The 16,131-nt window shown below is 42.1% G+C and overlaps 1 protein-coding gene across 1 annotated transcript in view; it reads right to left on the reverse strand.

Annotated features, from left to right (window-relative positions):
• The window catches only part of RAPGEF5 (Rap guanine nucleotide exchange factor 5), a 164,580-nt gene that overhangs the window by 89,657 nt on the left and 58,792 nt on the right, over nt 1-16,131 (reverse strand). The window contains exons 8-9 of the mRNA XM_065628690.1: nt 8,478-8,554; nt 2,760-2,885 (exon numbers count right to left, since the gene is read on the reverse strand). Coding sequence (XP_065484762.1) covers nt 2,760-2,885; nt 8,478-8,554 — 203 coding nt within the window. The remainder of the gene's footprint in view (nt 1-2,759; nt 2,886-8,477; nt 8,555-16,131) is intronic.

Consider the following 16,131-nt stretch of genomic DNA (forward strand, 5'->3'; position numbering starts at 1 on the left):
GAGAACAAACCAGAACTCTGCTTTGGGCAAAAATTCCTCCTTGGCCATCTTGGGAGGAGCAGCTTGACTTCCAGGCGGGTGACAAAGCCCCCAGCCCTTGGACAGCGCCAGCACCTGGGGCTGACTGGAACACACAGCCCTGCAAACCAGCAGCGTTTCTGCTGTGGGATGGGCTGCCCGGAGGCCAGCACAGCCAGCCGGCTATCCCAGCACAGGGAGAGAAGCCTGGCAGGGTGTTCAGGCATCTCATTTACAGACCGAACACCATCCCTTTGAGGAAGGCAGATCATCCATGAAAGCACAATTTGAGCACCCCAGGAGGGAAAGCTGGTGAAAGCTTTAGCACAAGGATACTTGCTGAGAAATGAGGGTCCTGCGGAGAACACTGCATTTCACTGCCCATGCCACGTGCCCACTACCCCATGTTTCTAAGAAAGTAATGTAAGAGTAAGCTATGCTTTTAAAAATTAAAAAAAAAAAAAAAAAAAAAGATGGGCAGGTTACACATAATTTTGTAAGGACACCATACCCTGAACCTGTTCCTCTAACATTTTCAGTGAGCACAAGGGACTGGGCAGTAGGCTGATGCCAATGAATCTGCCATCACTTCTGCAGCAGCAGGATGAGATGAGAAGGTCTCAAAGCCCACATCTGAGTAGTACTCACTACAATCCAGCCTACCACTTTTCTCCTTGGAGAAGAGAGAAACAGCTGCCCAGAACAGCAAACTCTGCCCAGCCAGCCAATTCCTGCCACCTGCACATGCGCCAGAGCAGCTGTCGGACCACAAGGGAGGAAGGGAGGGAGAGGAAGGGGTGGAAACTCACATCTTCCTGAACGTATGCGACCCACCACCCCCACCACACCAAAGCGTGGGTTTCTTTCCAGTGAAAGTAAATTACCTGAGTCAGCTAAACCGAGAACCCTACAACAGACCTCACCCATGTTCAGAAATGCCTTCTTCATGACTATTCCTAATGAAATCAATAGGTTCGTTGGGGGCTTAGCAAATACACCCACATTGAGGACTGCAAGTCTTTCTTACATCTGGTCATGGGCTGCCTGGGCTGTAGGGAACACCCACATCACCCAGTGGGCTACCACAACTAGCAATGTGCAGAACAGCGCAAGGAGAAGCACATCAGAACTTGTTACTGCCAGCACTAGCTGTAGGATGCTCCCTACCCAGAAATAAAGGGCACATGAGGAATGACCTGTGCTTCTGCCACCTTTCAGGCAACTTTTCTCTTTCCTGCCACCTCCTAGGTCTAAAGGTACATCCTTGCCCGAGAGCAGTAACTGCTGCATTACACCCTTCAGTGTGAGAATGAGCTGTTTGCTCCAGCTCCTACTAAACTGAAGTCACTCGTCTCCTAAATAGCAGCAATTGCTAAGTACCATACTTTTCACAGGAGAAGAAAAGCTCAGCAATTATTCCCTTTCCATTTTTGCAACTGTAATCTGTGCAGCTACAGAGCTGCAGCTGACACCACTGTACCCTTTATAAAGACTGGAGTAAGCAGCAAAAATATCCACTGGTTTTTTGAAGTATCAGTCCAAATATTCCCCTCTTCCCTATGCCCACAGCATTTGTAATCTTGCTTCAAATCCTGAAACACAATTACAAATCTTCCCTGGCTTAAAATCTTCTTTACTTAAGCATCTAAACTTTTAATTGCACTTTGCTGATACAGTTTAAAGACATATGGAAATTCTGCCAGATGTCCATGGCTAGTGGATCAGCTGGGGAACAATTCAATCTCAGGGATTTGAGCCTGGCTAATTACCCTCCTCCCTCGTGCACACCTACTGATACAATTACATGTTTAACTACACCAGACTAGAACTTAATACTGCTGAACAGAGCATGAAGCTCTGAAATAAGATTTCACCTTTCTCTTTTCCTTTGTGCAGCCTTACTTCGGTAGGAATGAGCTTGCAGATGAGCTGAAAACTATTTCTTTTCTAAAGCACATGCCTTTTTTCTACTGTCCAGTGAGCAGAAAATGGAATAAATTACATATACATTATAGTAAGACACATAAGGACTAGGTGGGATTTTTGTTATTTCTTGCAGTTATTATCCTGGGCACCTTTAGATGAATATGCAATCAGAACAGAAATCTTTACGAGGAGAACAAAATTAGGATTCACTGTGCTATAAGCAGAGCAGTCAAGTTTTACTGCATTTTCAATCCAGTTATTAACATCTGAATAAGTGCTTTCAGAAGCAATAAACAGAATGCTGCTTTCTTCGCTGTAACTTTTGGTTGAAAACACATATTTTTAAGAAACTGCTGAATTCCCTACCCAGATCATTCTTTTTAATTCATAATTAAAAGCTCCAGCCAATATTTGCATCCAAATATACCACCAGAAAGGTAATTTTAAGACAATTTAAAGTAAGTACTTGAAGCATTCATATACCTTATACGTTACTTAAACACACCTAAACCCCAAATATTTCATAATCACTAATTTGGTAGAAAGCATCCTGAAATCATCTGTTATTTCCTATGTGTATAAGATATTAATAACAGTAACTGACAGTTAATGACAACATAATAATTTAAATGTGTTGACAATTATTGAACTGAACGCACTTCAGAGAAATGCAAATGCCAGAGGAGAGCAGCTACAGCTCCATGACTAATGTGTGCCCTGGATTCTGACCATCAGCTTTGCTATTTCAGTTTTGTGACCTAAATCTTCCTCCCCCACCAGAAAGAAACAGAAAACCCAAACAAGAAATGTCTTACTTGTTCTGCCTTCTCTGGTGGTTTTCTGTCCGTCTGCAAAAACTGGCAGTTTTCTCTCGCCAGCTTCTGGACCAGCTCAAGCCGTCCGATGTCATCTCTTCCCTGAAGCTTGCACAGCACCCCTGCCTTAAGGGTGGGAGAAAGAGCAAACAGATACTTAAATCCACAATCCCAGGACATGACACCACCACAAATTTCAACCTTAAAAGAAATGCATCTGTTTTCTCATATTTGTGGTACTTCGGTGCCGTTTGCTGAATAAAAACGAGTTGCTGCTTCCCGGGAAACAACTGGAGAGGAGCTGAAGCACATCCGAATCTCCAAATGTATCTACTTTGGAGGAACGAAGGCAGGGCTAACTAAATGAACCGCTCCTCTGCCTGTGACTATCAGATACGCTGTGTTTTATTTGTTCCTGTCAGCCTGTTTCCTGTTACATAAGAGAACAAGAGCAAGAGGTTAAAAACTCATGGGAAAGTTAGCCAGGAACAGCCCTGGAAAAAGAATGAAGCGCAACACAAGGCATTCCTAAAAATAACAGGCTCCAACTCCCCCTGCTCCAGCTCCGACCATTTTTCACGTATGCAATCTGTAAGAGTTAAGAGGCAGTTGCGCTACATTTATTTATTCTGTAAATAACAAACCCACATCTCCTGATTTTATTTAGGAAATAAAATGAGATTTGCTTTAAAAACTATGTTAGAACTATTTTCTTGGCTAATATTCTGCCAGTTATTCAAGCTATGCCAACATTGTTTCATCAAAACATTCAGCACTGGCTGTTTTATAAAATTGCTATATATATAAAGATGGATTCATGCATGCACACAGGCACACCAGACCCATCACAAAGCTAGCCGATAAGGGCTAAATTGCTCCCTGCAAAGTCAGTGGCTAATATCACTGTCCGTGATTTGGTCATGGATATAGCCTCTGCGGAACCAAGACCTGGCTCGATGATACCGCACGGCTTTTATTAGCCCAGATGTTTCCTGATAAGAACAGCATATGCATTGGAAGGATCAGGCATGTGGCATGGCTGTCGTATTGCTATATGACTTCAAGAGCAATCTGATAATAAACCTTTTTCCCCACTTCCTCCACCCTTTTCTTTCTGCTATTCATCCTGAGCTTTTCTGAATCAGTATATACTCCAAAACTCATCAAACATCTTATGAGTCAGGACCAGAAGCCAGGGATGCCCTGGCCACTAACCCATAGGGCCATGCAGGCTCCAGTCCTTTGGCCTTGAGAAACTCCTGCCCATGACTGATGAAGGCAGGAGAGCGTCCACCCAAAACATTCTGCAGCCTGCTGGTTTTTCCAAGGAAGACAGAAATGCGGGTAAAGGTTTCTTCAGCTGAGGAGGGTTACGAATCCACTTTCTCAAAATGTGCTTTAATGCTCATGGAAAAAAACAGGTTCCACAACCAAATCCAAATGTCATCCTTACTAAATTATTTGAAAGAAATTTTTACATGCCTAAATTCCTCATGTCTGCATAAAAGCATCTCCTCACAAGCCTGCATCAGGCACTTGTGCTCTGGAGAAGGAAAGAATTTCAGATACAGCCTGTGCTTTGCATCCCCTGTGCTTAGTCCCCAGACCCCTGAGGAACCCAGCTTTCCCATATAAAGAACCTATGTACTGGTTTGAAGACCAGAAATCCGCCCAGAAAATAAGGAATTGCAGTGCCTAACCTGAAGGTCCTTATGTTTTCTATGAAATCAGGTCCTTATCTTCTAAGTTGAGGACATGGGTTTATAAACCAGTTCTGACATACTGTTATCGTTTGCAGATCAGAAGTGAGACTGATTTTATCAAATGTAGAAGAATATACTGAACTATTTGTCCAGACACATTTAATCAATAGAGAAAAAGAGGTACTTAAGATAATTTTTTTTTTACTCTACTGTAGACATTTTAAAATGATCAGATGAGTTGTTTCCTAAAATTCTCCTTTTTCTCCAGTGATTTACACAGGGAACCAAAGCAATCATCACAGACTTGGCTGAGGTCTAATGTTTGCACTTCACAACACTCCAATGGCTTGAGGACATCAGTGAGAGAGCCAAACCCGCTTATTTCTTGGCTTTGGGATGCTTCTAGTAGAGAGTATAACATCTGTGTGCTGTAACTCCCGCAGGCTAAGGACAACTCAAAGTAGAATGGCCTTTTAGAGCTTTGGGACTACTGTGGAGGCACTTTTCACACCCTCATGTTGTGCCCAGACAAGTCAGACCATGACTGACGAGTGGCATAGAGGGTTATGAGACCCTGTACTTCAGATGTCAGATGGACATCGGCAGAAATGCAGTGTTCACTCTGCTGAACAAACACTCATTGACCTTCAGTGTATGAAGCAAAGCCCAATGGTTAAAATCATGTTAAGATAAGGAAGGGGGACTTCAGTTTTGGGGTAAGAGTTGACTTTGGTATATGTTCAAGTAGAAGAAACATCTTGGAGAAAGACAACTTTTTGAACAGAGGGGGCTTGCTCTCATTCACCCTTTGCCCTCTGCCTGTGTTCAGGCAGAGCACATTATTGCTTTCCGCATGGATGAGCGCCCTGGGGAAGAAGCCCATTAGCCCTGCCACGAATATGGTCTGTATTCAAATTTCATTAAAGAATCATATTGTCCTGTTTCTAATAACCATCATGAAGAAATCTTACATTTTAACATGTCCCCTCCTCCCTCAATTATTCTTTAATTTAAAGAATTGCAGAGAACGTGACAAATATATTTATTTTATTGGTTTTCCAGAGGATAAAAGGTCAACTAAAAATTTTATGGGAGAGCTAAGACACTATCAAGTTAATTGTATATGCTTGGCTCTGGGAGTAAAGAATGCACTTGAAATACAAAAGGCTAAACATGCTTTTTCATTATTAAGAAGAAAAATATTAATGCCTCACTTTTAATTCTGATTTCCTCAATTATGCTGACTTTCCACTATAAATCTTTCTGCTAAATACTTATAAGAAAGCATCTCGGTCAACTAATTAATTAATTGATGACTGCTTCTAAAAGCTGGTTGGGAAGATGTCGTTAAAATCTCCTATTACTGGTCATTTTCACTTGTCAATGTAAATTTAATTTTCAAGCAATAACTTTGAAGCTGTTTGTTAGATGAAAGGGTAAAGACAAGCCGCCCTACTCGCAAAGTGCGATTTTGATTTGTAATTTGTTCAGGCGCACACCCTCCAAAATCCCACATGCGCAGATGTTGGTTCTTAGTCGTCTAATTCATGTACACGAACAGAGATCCAAGTACTAACTTACGCGAAGGTGGAAATCAAAAAGTTGCATATTTTAACTGGCTTTAATTCAATGAATGATAGAAGAATATAGGAGCTTTATAGTAAGGCTTTACTACCATTCACGGCACGAAATTACTATAATTAAAGGTATTTATGCCATGTTTGAAATGAAATAAAAACATTTAATGTGAAGGAAAGTAAATTTGTCACTACTGAGGTTGGAAAAGCAAAGATGCTGACAACACATTTTCTGTTTCAGCACATCCATTGGAAAATACTCCTTCTGCAAAGGCCATAAAGGAATTTAGTAGCAGTGACACAGAGGTGATTTAAGACAGCCCTAGGCAGACAGGCTGGGATTTTTTATTTACATTATTTACACTGTTTACAGCATGCTAACTTTTAAAAATCCCTGTACTGATTTTTTTGTCCACACTTCTGCCAGTTTTGTCAACTAACTCCAATATAAGTCCCGCAGAGCAGTGTTTGGAGCAGGCAGCACACCCTTCACCTCTATTAGTTAACAGAAGAGGTTTGTGGTGCTTTGGCTTTTTTCCACTGCACCTCTAGCTCACCTCTAGCTCCTCCTGTGTCTGGTAAAAACAATGTAATTATTACAAACTTCACCTTGAACAATCTGAAAACTTAAAACCATATGCCACTGCTTTGCTCCAGTCACATGCACAGTCTCATTAAACTGAAAAAAAAAAAATCATCCATACTCTTAAACCAAACTGTATTTGGTATTTACACTATGTCGTTTTTATGGCACTGACAAAAAAATTGGAGCAACAGCTGCTTTGATGACATTCCTGCTCTCCTCCCAGCTGGACAATTGAACACTTTTGCTAACTGCTCACTTAATAATTGTTTAATTTTAAATGTGTTTCAAATTCTTCCAAATTTTAGAAACTGGTTTCCAGCCAAGTAAAAGCTGACTGAATCAATATACCAATAATAAATTCCTCTGGGTTTTTATAATCTGCCCACATAATCTTATTTGCTGGCTCCTTAGAAGCTTTGAGCACACGTCATAGTCTTTGTTTTTACATCTCTGACACAAACGTGAACAAACATTTTCAAAAAATAATAATACTACCACAATCAAGTAGAACTGAGCATGCATGAAACACAAAAAAGAAAACAGAAAGACAGATTTTTTGTGCAGCGAGGTCAGTACTTCCCTCTGGGTCTTTTCTATAGCTCTGTAATGCACAGCTGAGCTATAGAAATCTGATCCTTGACCCCACATTGATCTGAATTAGGAATCAAAGTCAAGTAACAACATTTTCACGCACTGAGCTCCTACCACACTTTTAATTTTTTTTAAGAGATTTGAAATTGTGTGCAATTCATAAAAGAGCAGTCCATTTCCAAACACCTTGCTTGAGCATGACCCTGAAGAGCGCGACAGAAAAGCCCAGTGACACACAGGTGCAGAATGCGTGGTCCCCAACTCTTCTGCCTGTGCTCCCCAGGTGTCTGCCATGGCCCAGCCCTGCTACCAGGGCTGTCTGCAGCCCCTCCTGGTGGTCGAGACAGCCCCTACCTTTAGAAAGACATAGGTACTGCTGACTTGGCTATATGGCTTGCACCCCTTCAGCCAAGCTTGCTTAGAGACATCAGTGCAAATCCTGTCTTTCTCACACACAGCTTTTTAAGCAGGCAAGGTGTTAGGAGATAAATCAGAGACAGTAACTGCAAGTTGCATGTGTAGGAAGGAGAAAAGGTGGCAAATGGTGGGAAACATAAGATTTTAAAGAGGAATAGAAAAAAAAATAAAACCACCAACAGTCAAGACTGGGAGAAATCAATTTTAAATTAAAAGCAATAATCAGTACCAATTCAATGAGCAATATAGTTACATTTGCACAGTTTGAATGCATGAACTGAATGATTGAATGAACTGGAGATTAATCAAAAAAGATTCACAGAATTAAAAAGGGTAAGCAATTCCACAATAAAATATTCTAAAAGGCAGTTAAGTTTCTTCTGAGCAATATCTAGAAGTATGCTTTGGTTGTAAATGAGGGAAGTTATGGAACGAAAGAAAAAGGTTGTTGCTTACACTCGAGTGACTAGTAAGTATCCTCATTTCATTGCATGTCTACTTACAGTGATTAAAATTCAATCAAAATGTCACTTGGCCTTGCCTCCTAAAACACATCTCATTTTGTTTTCACATCTGGTATATGCTATGTGTATTATCTAAAAAGAGCTGAGAGACAGGTGAAGAATGCAGTCCAATTGCAACATCATGGGATTAATTCCCAGAGTAATCATCAATCTTATTCTGAATAGTCACATAAGACAAGAGGCAGCAGACTTTCTCCTTCCTAGGGGCTCCCTGCACAGAACATCAAGGAAAATCCATTTCCCAGAGCTATTGAGAGCAGATCCTTCAACTTGTAGATCTGAAAAAAGTCCCCGGTATGCCATTAATCTTACACATTTACCTGAGCATCAGAGGTATCCTTGGGCTCTTCTAGTCCTCTTATTTCTTGACTGCTGTGTTCTTCATTTTGATGAATTGCTAAAATAAGAAAGAGGGAACATATTGGAAGCAGGCAGGTTCAAATGACAAGAAGCAGCAATGCAGCATGACCTGGTTTAGATCAAATAGGATGACCATTCAAGAAACCTCGTTCCAAGTTTAGCTTTCTAGTTAACTTCTTGAGTGGTTCTGGGCAAATTTTATAAGGTATACCTTATTTGGTTTGGGCAAATTCTAAATAAGGTATACCTTATTTTTCCCGGGCAGCAAAAGGAAGTACTAAATCATTATATTCCTGCTACTGTTAGTCCTGATAAAGTGATGACCTTTAAGGGAACTCCACTTTTTCATACATTATCACAAGACTTGGTGATTTATAAAGAACAGAAAAATCAGACATCCCTTTAGTTTCATTATAATGCAGAAGGTCAATTCAAACTAAACAAAATAAGCAGATTAATCCCTCATCTCTGCCTCAGAAAATTCTTTGTAAGCAAAGTCATCCATGAAAGTCATCTCTGGAAATAAATGGTGGCAGAAGATGATCTACTGAAGGTTATTTGCTCCTGGCATAATTAGAGAAACCAGTAACTTAGCTCAATTAACACTCCTTAACACCAGCGAGTTTTGACAGACTATAAAGAAAAAAGGTTTGGATCAAACATGTAAGCTCCAGATGAGTGGAAACCAGAGTTATTAGTTCACCTGGCTAAAGAAACAAGGACCACTTTTGAATAGACAGATCAGACTTCCATATTGCAAACAGCTATATCTATAAGTAGTTTTACTAGCTACAGCCCAAGATACCCTTCCGGTCAACATGACCACCCGTTGCATTTTAGCACGACATTAAGCCCTAAGACCTTCTGATATGTGACACATGGCAGGTTAGGAGGGTCTGACCAGATGAAACACATGAGAAGTGACTTTACCTTACACCATACTCATTTACTTATAAACATCATACTCAAAAATCATCAATCATGTGTACACATCAAATGATTTGCCAGTGTGGCCATAGCAGTTGTGACAACAAAAGACTCCTTGAAGCAGTAGAGCTGTCAAATCTATTTCCTGAACACCACCAGGCTTGTGGCTCTGATGGATGGGCAGGAGGATTCAGCTTGTGTGTTTCCTCCTGTCCACCTTCTCTCTCCTTCACCCCTGGGTACCTGAGCTGGTGGTCGGGCTGCACCTGAACAGTCACAGCCCACAGCACAGTGTTTTCAGACAAGGATCACCAGTCCTGTTTTGCCTTAAAGCTACATCTGTGAGCTGAGACAGCCCAGGATTTGATTGATGAACAAACGAGCTGTTGAGGGAGCAGGAGGAGGGCTGGCAGGCAGCAGGACTCCCTTCACCAGCCACCCTCACCCAAGCTCTCCTCAACCCTCAGCCTGAATCTTTAGACATACAACCAGGTTACCACAGCTGCACTAATACACATAATGTGAGCCGTGAGGTCCAGCTTGGTTTGTCTGCGCGGGTGCTTTGGGTGTGCTGCAGACTAAAAGCAGCCTAACCTTTAGGCAGCCTCCGGCAACTTAAAAGAAAAGTAACTTTAGACTGTTCTTGACCTCTAAAATAAAGCATATGGATTTCCTCTCTTTTCACTGCAGAATTTCTGCTGATATTGCTATGCCATATAGGGTATAATTCTTCTTTCTTCCCCCACAGTTATGCTATCAAATGAAAAAAAAGTTATAAAAATGTTGTTATAAAAGGGGGAAAAAAGTCATTTTGTCAATACAGTTTAATCCATTCAGGGATCTTTTTTAATCCATTATCAAAGGAAAACAGGTCTGGTATAAATCTTCACTATTGGGTTTGCTGACATCACTTTACCAGCCAATCTCTGAAATTCAAGGTGAATGCTAAAAACACAGACTCAATCTATAGCTATAACAGAAATCATGTACAAGGGGAGTTAAATCACAGCAGCATGTAAAGCTAGGCAAAATCAAAACATGTTTGGGACATCGTGGCATAGCCCCACCCTAGGTTGGAAAAGTAATAACCCAACGAAGCAGCAACCAGAGTGAGCACCTCAATGGCCCCATGTGGCCCCTGCTCTCCTCGTTTGGATCAGGGTTCTCCAAGGCAACCAGGCTGGGGACTCTGTGCAGCCCCTTCCATGTAACCCGCCTCCCAGCCTTCCTCCCCACGAGCTGTCGCATCCTCTCGCACACTCCCACATGTGCATGACCCTGTTCCACCATGGCCACTGCAGGGGACACAAAGCATTCAGGACTTCCATTTGCCAAATGCTAATCAGAACAACCGGCATGAGCCAGGAACACTGCAATGCCAGAAGGCATTAATGAATGCTAAAAAATGGTTGTTTGAGCAACTGCAAATTGCTTAAGTCTGTGGCTGCGTTAGCAGAAACACATTTTCCCAACTCTCCTTTCAATTTTCTGATTTCACCTAAAATCAATTTGCTGTAGCCACTGATAGGCAAAATATCCCCTCAGATGCTGGCTGTTAATCATGGCATTTAAAGAGTGGCACCTTGCTAGTAACAAGACAACAGGTCCAGATTTAAGTGATTTACATTGATCCAGCCAGCTTTTCCGACAAGCCTGAGCAGATGGGAGCTCCGCAAAGAGCTGTGCCCGGGGGAAAAGGTTAGTGGCTGCCAACGGGCTTCTTGTCACTCTGTTATAAGTGTCCCCTTCCCTGCCTAGTGCCAGGAAAAGCACCTCAAGACCTTCTTCAATCAAAGCAAACAGGCAGACCTTTAAGGAACAGCACACTGTTGCTAACCTGGCTGGGCTGACAGATTAGCCAGGCGATGATAACTGGCCAGGGAGTTGGTGACAGAATCTTGGAATCATTTTGGTTAGAAAAGACCTTAAAGATCATCGAGTCCAATCATTAACCTAGCGTTGTCAAGTCAGCCTCTAAACCACGTCCCTGAGAAACTCATCCACACGTCTTTTAAACACCTCCAGGGATGGTGACTCCACCACTTCCCTGGGCAGCAAACACCCAAGGCTGAAGGGAGCAACATCTCTTACCTAGCATAGCGGGCAAGAGAAAGACTGTATGTGTCCACAACCCCAATGGATCCAAATATCCTTGGGTGTTGAACAATTTCAGTATGGGCAATTTTAAAGAAGATGAGAACACCACCTCAGTTTAGATGTACCCCAAATGAACAGCTTAAAAAAAAAAAAAAAGAAGAAAAAAAAAGTTGAAAAAGTTCATAATCCAAACCCAGCTCTCCTTGGCTTCAGTGTTGTTTAGACTGTGTAAGGAATGTAGAAAAGAACCAGTAAATATTTTCTTAAAGGAAAAAAAATAGTCCCAGACCTCCCACTGACGTTCTTGCAGCTCTCTTGGGAGAGAAGAAGCAGTCAGCCTCTTTTTCATTACATTTCCATCATGAACTTGATTTTTGTGTCCTCTCTGCCTCTTATCCAAACCCATAAGAAGCAGCCACAATTGGGCCATTTAACTACACCCAGGGAGCAATCCTCAAGGAATCACACCATCTCATACACTTTTTTCCATCACAAGAACATAGTCCCTTGAAGGCTGAAGTGACCACATGGGCAAATAACCCTTAATTATATTTTCTTGGTTTCTGTATGAAAAGGTTACTACATGTTTTGTCTATAAAATACAGAAAAAAACTTGAATTTCTTAAAATATTACGATGGATTCAGAAATTCATGTTCATAGGTGTCATCACACACATGGAAGAAACCAATTGCTGTATTTCTATACACAGCGTGCCTCCTAACCCCATAAAAACTCATAGACACCCCTTGAATTGGCCCAGGTGCGACCCTCATGGGCTCTTGTGCACAGAACACAAGTCCCGTCATAAAATATAAGAATTCACAGATAGTTTCCCACTTACTGTCAGATGGCCTTTTTTATTTTTTTAAATATAAAGGCTTGACATTGCAAATTCAACTGTAGAAAAACGGAGCAGAAGGTTAGGGTGGGATGGGAAAGTATTTCCCAGGCAAGTGTTGATTCTGGGACAGTTCCCTAAAATTGTAACAAGTACATAGAAAAAGGTTGTAAACTTTGGGAACTGGGCCAAGCCCTTCCTTCTCTGCCAGCATAAACCCAGCTTTTCTCCTTGATACAAATACCCCAGTACATCTCACAAAGCAGCAACACCAGGGAAAGGCAAAGGTGGTCTACCCTGATCTAAATGTATCTAATATTATGTTTGGATTCAGACTTGAGACCTGTGATGGGAAAAATGTGCAAGCAACACCAGAGCAACCAATTCCCTTTTCTACCTGCAGCACTTCTCCTCCTTTGGAAGAGAGATCACCATGAATGAAAGAAAACGATGTTAAAGGGGCATTAGCTTGCTAATGTGCAATTCAAATGTGTCCATTTGAAAATTAGCCTAGGGAATTCAGGATGTTGATTTTTTTTTTATGGTCACTCAAGGATCATAAGGGCCATCATCTGGTCTGAGTTCCTTGTGTCCCCATGGACCAAAGCTGAGATTTTGCAAGCAGATTCTTCTATAAACTAATGTTGGAACAGAGAATTCTTGTGGGGGAGAGCCTTGTCCTTTAGTAATCCCATTTCAGCTCATTAAATCAGCAGAAAAAATAACAAAGAAAAAAGAAACAAAAAGTAATAATTTTGTACTAGCTACCTCAGCAGAATCAGCCACCATGCGGGGGTGTGAAGGGAAAGGGAACGTAACCATCGCTCATGCCAGAACTGAGCACATCCTTTGTGTCACCATTACTGACCAACAGTGCTCCTCTGCATTTACTCCTACAAAGTTTAATGTATATATAAGACATTGGAAGGGATCTGTCTTTGTTGGCAGCACAGAGCACCACAGGCATGTTAAAGGGCTCACCTTAGCTAGACAGACCGGCATGCCATGAGGGTCACAACAGCCACCTGCAGCACTATGGACCTTTTCCTGCCTGTGGAAAATCCTGCCAAGGACACCAGGGTTACCTACAGAGCAGTGCCTCCACAATACACTGTCCTGTGTGCTCCCACACTTGAAGGTAAATCAATTATGTTTGATGAATAAGATTTTTAAAAGTCATATAATACAACGCACGTGATTTCAATTTTATTACGTTGTCTTACTCAAAATAGCAGAATCTTTTACCCAACTGAAAGTGGAAAGGACAGTTAAAAAAAAATCCACATATAAACCAGCTCCTGGAACCTACGGCCTTGCAATCTTCCCAGAGGCTTTGCTGTATTGTGCTTTCTTCCTTTTCTATAAATGAAGTTTCTTCTCTCTACCCCTTCTGGCTGCAAAGATAACCTTCACAACACAAACCAAGGCACTATCGTCATTCTGCTGCTGCAGCCAGCCAGACGGGAACAATAACAGCAGGAGAGGTGTGAACTTCCTCCCTTTGGCTTAATAGGGTGTTAACTTTGAAAGCTAATTATTTAAATGATTAAGAGAGGCCTGACATCACAGTTAACCATGTTGCTGCTGAGCAGCATGACATAAGGGACACCTGTCCATCCATAAGCAACCTGACAGGCAGTCTGTGTGGATGGCACCCACATGCCCATTCCAGGACAGAAAACCAGCTTATCTCCCATCACTGCTGGCTGCCCCACAGCCCTGTACTTACTATTCCCTTTCTGCATTACCATAAAGCATTTGGGATTTGTGCATCAAATAGGATTACTTTTAGCCTGGCTCAGTTTGATCATCTGGTTGAGCACAGAGCCCCCAGGCAGCAGGCAGGGCAGGGGTCAGGGCTCCCTGCAAGCTGGCATTGCCACCAGACCCCTTCTGCCACACAACTCCAGCTTCAGCCCCTGAGCTTGCCGTGAAGTTCAACTGGGGGACCAGCATCTCCTGCCTTTTGGGGGCACAGAGCCCATAAACATCAACCTTGGTGGACATGCAGTTTAAGGCTGCACTGCCCTAAGCTGGTCCCAAGACGGAACTTGCTTAGAACTTGTCAAACCCTCTGACATAGCCTTGGGAGCAGCCCGAGTGTGCAGGATCCCGGGATGAGGAGTTCACTGTTCCAGCAGTTGCTTGGTACAATCATAGAATAGTTTGAGTTGGAAAGGACCTTCAAAGCTCATCCAGTCCAACCCTCCTGCAATGAGCAGGGGCATCTTCAACTACATCAGGTTGCTCAGAGCCCCGTCCAGCCTGGTCTTGAATGTCTCCAGGGATGGGGCATCTACTGCCTCTCTGGGCAACCTGTGCCAGCGTTTTGGCATCCTCGTAAAAAATTTCTTCTTCATGTCTAGCCTGAATCTCTCCTCCTTTAGTTTAAAACCATTACCCCTTGTCCTATTGCAACAGGCCCTGCTAGAAGTCTGTTCCCATCTTTCTTACAGGCCCCTTTTAAGTACTCCAAGGCCAGAGGCAGCTCAGCTCTATGTACAAAGCTCGGTCACCCCTTAGGCTATGTCCCTCATGTTTCAGTGATGCTCTTTCATTTCAAATGAGGATGTTCATTTATTATTTAGTGTTGTTCTTTAACCTGCTAACATCCTAGAACATCAAACCACTCTGCCCTTCATAAGATTTCAATCCTTTCAGTACTATGTGATCAAAATTTATATATGCTTCTCCTTTTTCTAGCTGGTAAGTTAAAGGCATCTATGTGCCCTCTACAGATGGGAGGCACACGCCACCATGGAGGTGGTAAATATCCTACTTCTGACCAGAAGAACTTTGTTTATTTGACAAGACAACAGATTTTCACTGTCTCATCCCTGCTGGATGGTTATAGCCTGTTTTTCTGTCCCTGTCAAACCATCACTGTTGAAAAGACCTCAGGAATCTGCAAGAATATTCCCTGGGGGAAGGCTCCAGTGCTCTGAATTGCCAGCAGCCTGCACCAGTTGATTTATCATCAGCTGCTGGGAAGCTCACAACTTCTAGCATTCTTCTTATATCCTACATTTTTTGAGAGGCATGTTTCTCTTCTGTTTTGTTTCCAAAGGAACTTGCTAGCATGAAGCTTTTTAGAAACAAGCAGCAAACAAGGATTTCTTTTTTTTTTTTTTTTTAATAATCACATCATTCTAAGCTAATTTCATGATTTTCAAAAACTTTACTGTTCTTTTGAACATCAGAGCTTGTGGTAGCCCTTGTTATTCTTTGTGGAGGGTATAGAGCGAGATCTAGAGAGGCTGGTTACTATGGCAGCTCTGAGCTGTTTGACAGTGTTATAATGTTTGCTGATGCTTATTAATTTATCAGTGTGGAAAAAAACTGAATAGCTCGTACTGATACCACTGGGGAAACTAAAAGCCAGATCCTCCAGCTTACGTAAGGCACTAGCGCTGAGCAGTGGAAAGCAAGATGAGCAGCAAGTACATGCTTTACAAATCTCAGATTTGGGGACCATTTTAAGCCAGACCAGGTCCTTCTGCATACCTGTATTTTCCAAGTCCTATTTCCGAATTAAAGGAGGAAAACCGAGAAGGACTGAATACCTCTGAAATCCCGAACAGCTGCCTATAAGAGACAGTGATAATCCCAGGAATAAAACCCTCCAACTGAGAATTGGTTCCTTATTTACCATGAAACTGTAATCTTCTCCCAGAAATTACTGAAAAGAGAAAGCTTTTTAAGCTCATCCTTAACATGTTTCCTTTTATTAGCAATACAAAAATTGCCTTTG

Source organism: Caloenas nicobarica, chromosome 2, assembly GCF_036013445.1.
Source record: "Caloenas nicobarica isolate bCalNic1 chromosome 2, bCalNic1.hap1, whole genome shotgun sequence".
Classification (NCBI taxonomy): domain Eukaryota; kingdom Metazoa; phylum Chordata; class Aves; order Columbiformes; family Columbidae; genus Caloenas; species Caloenas nicobarica.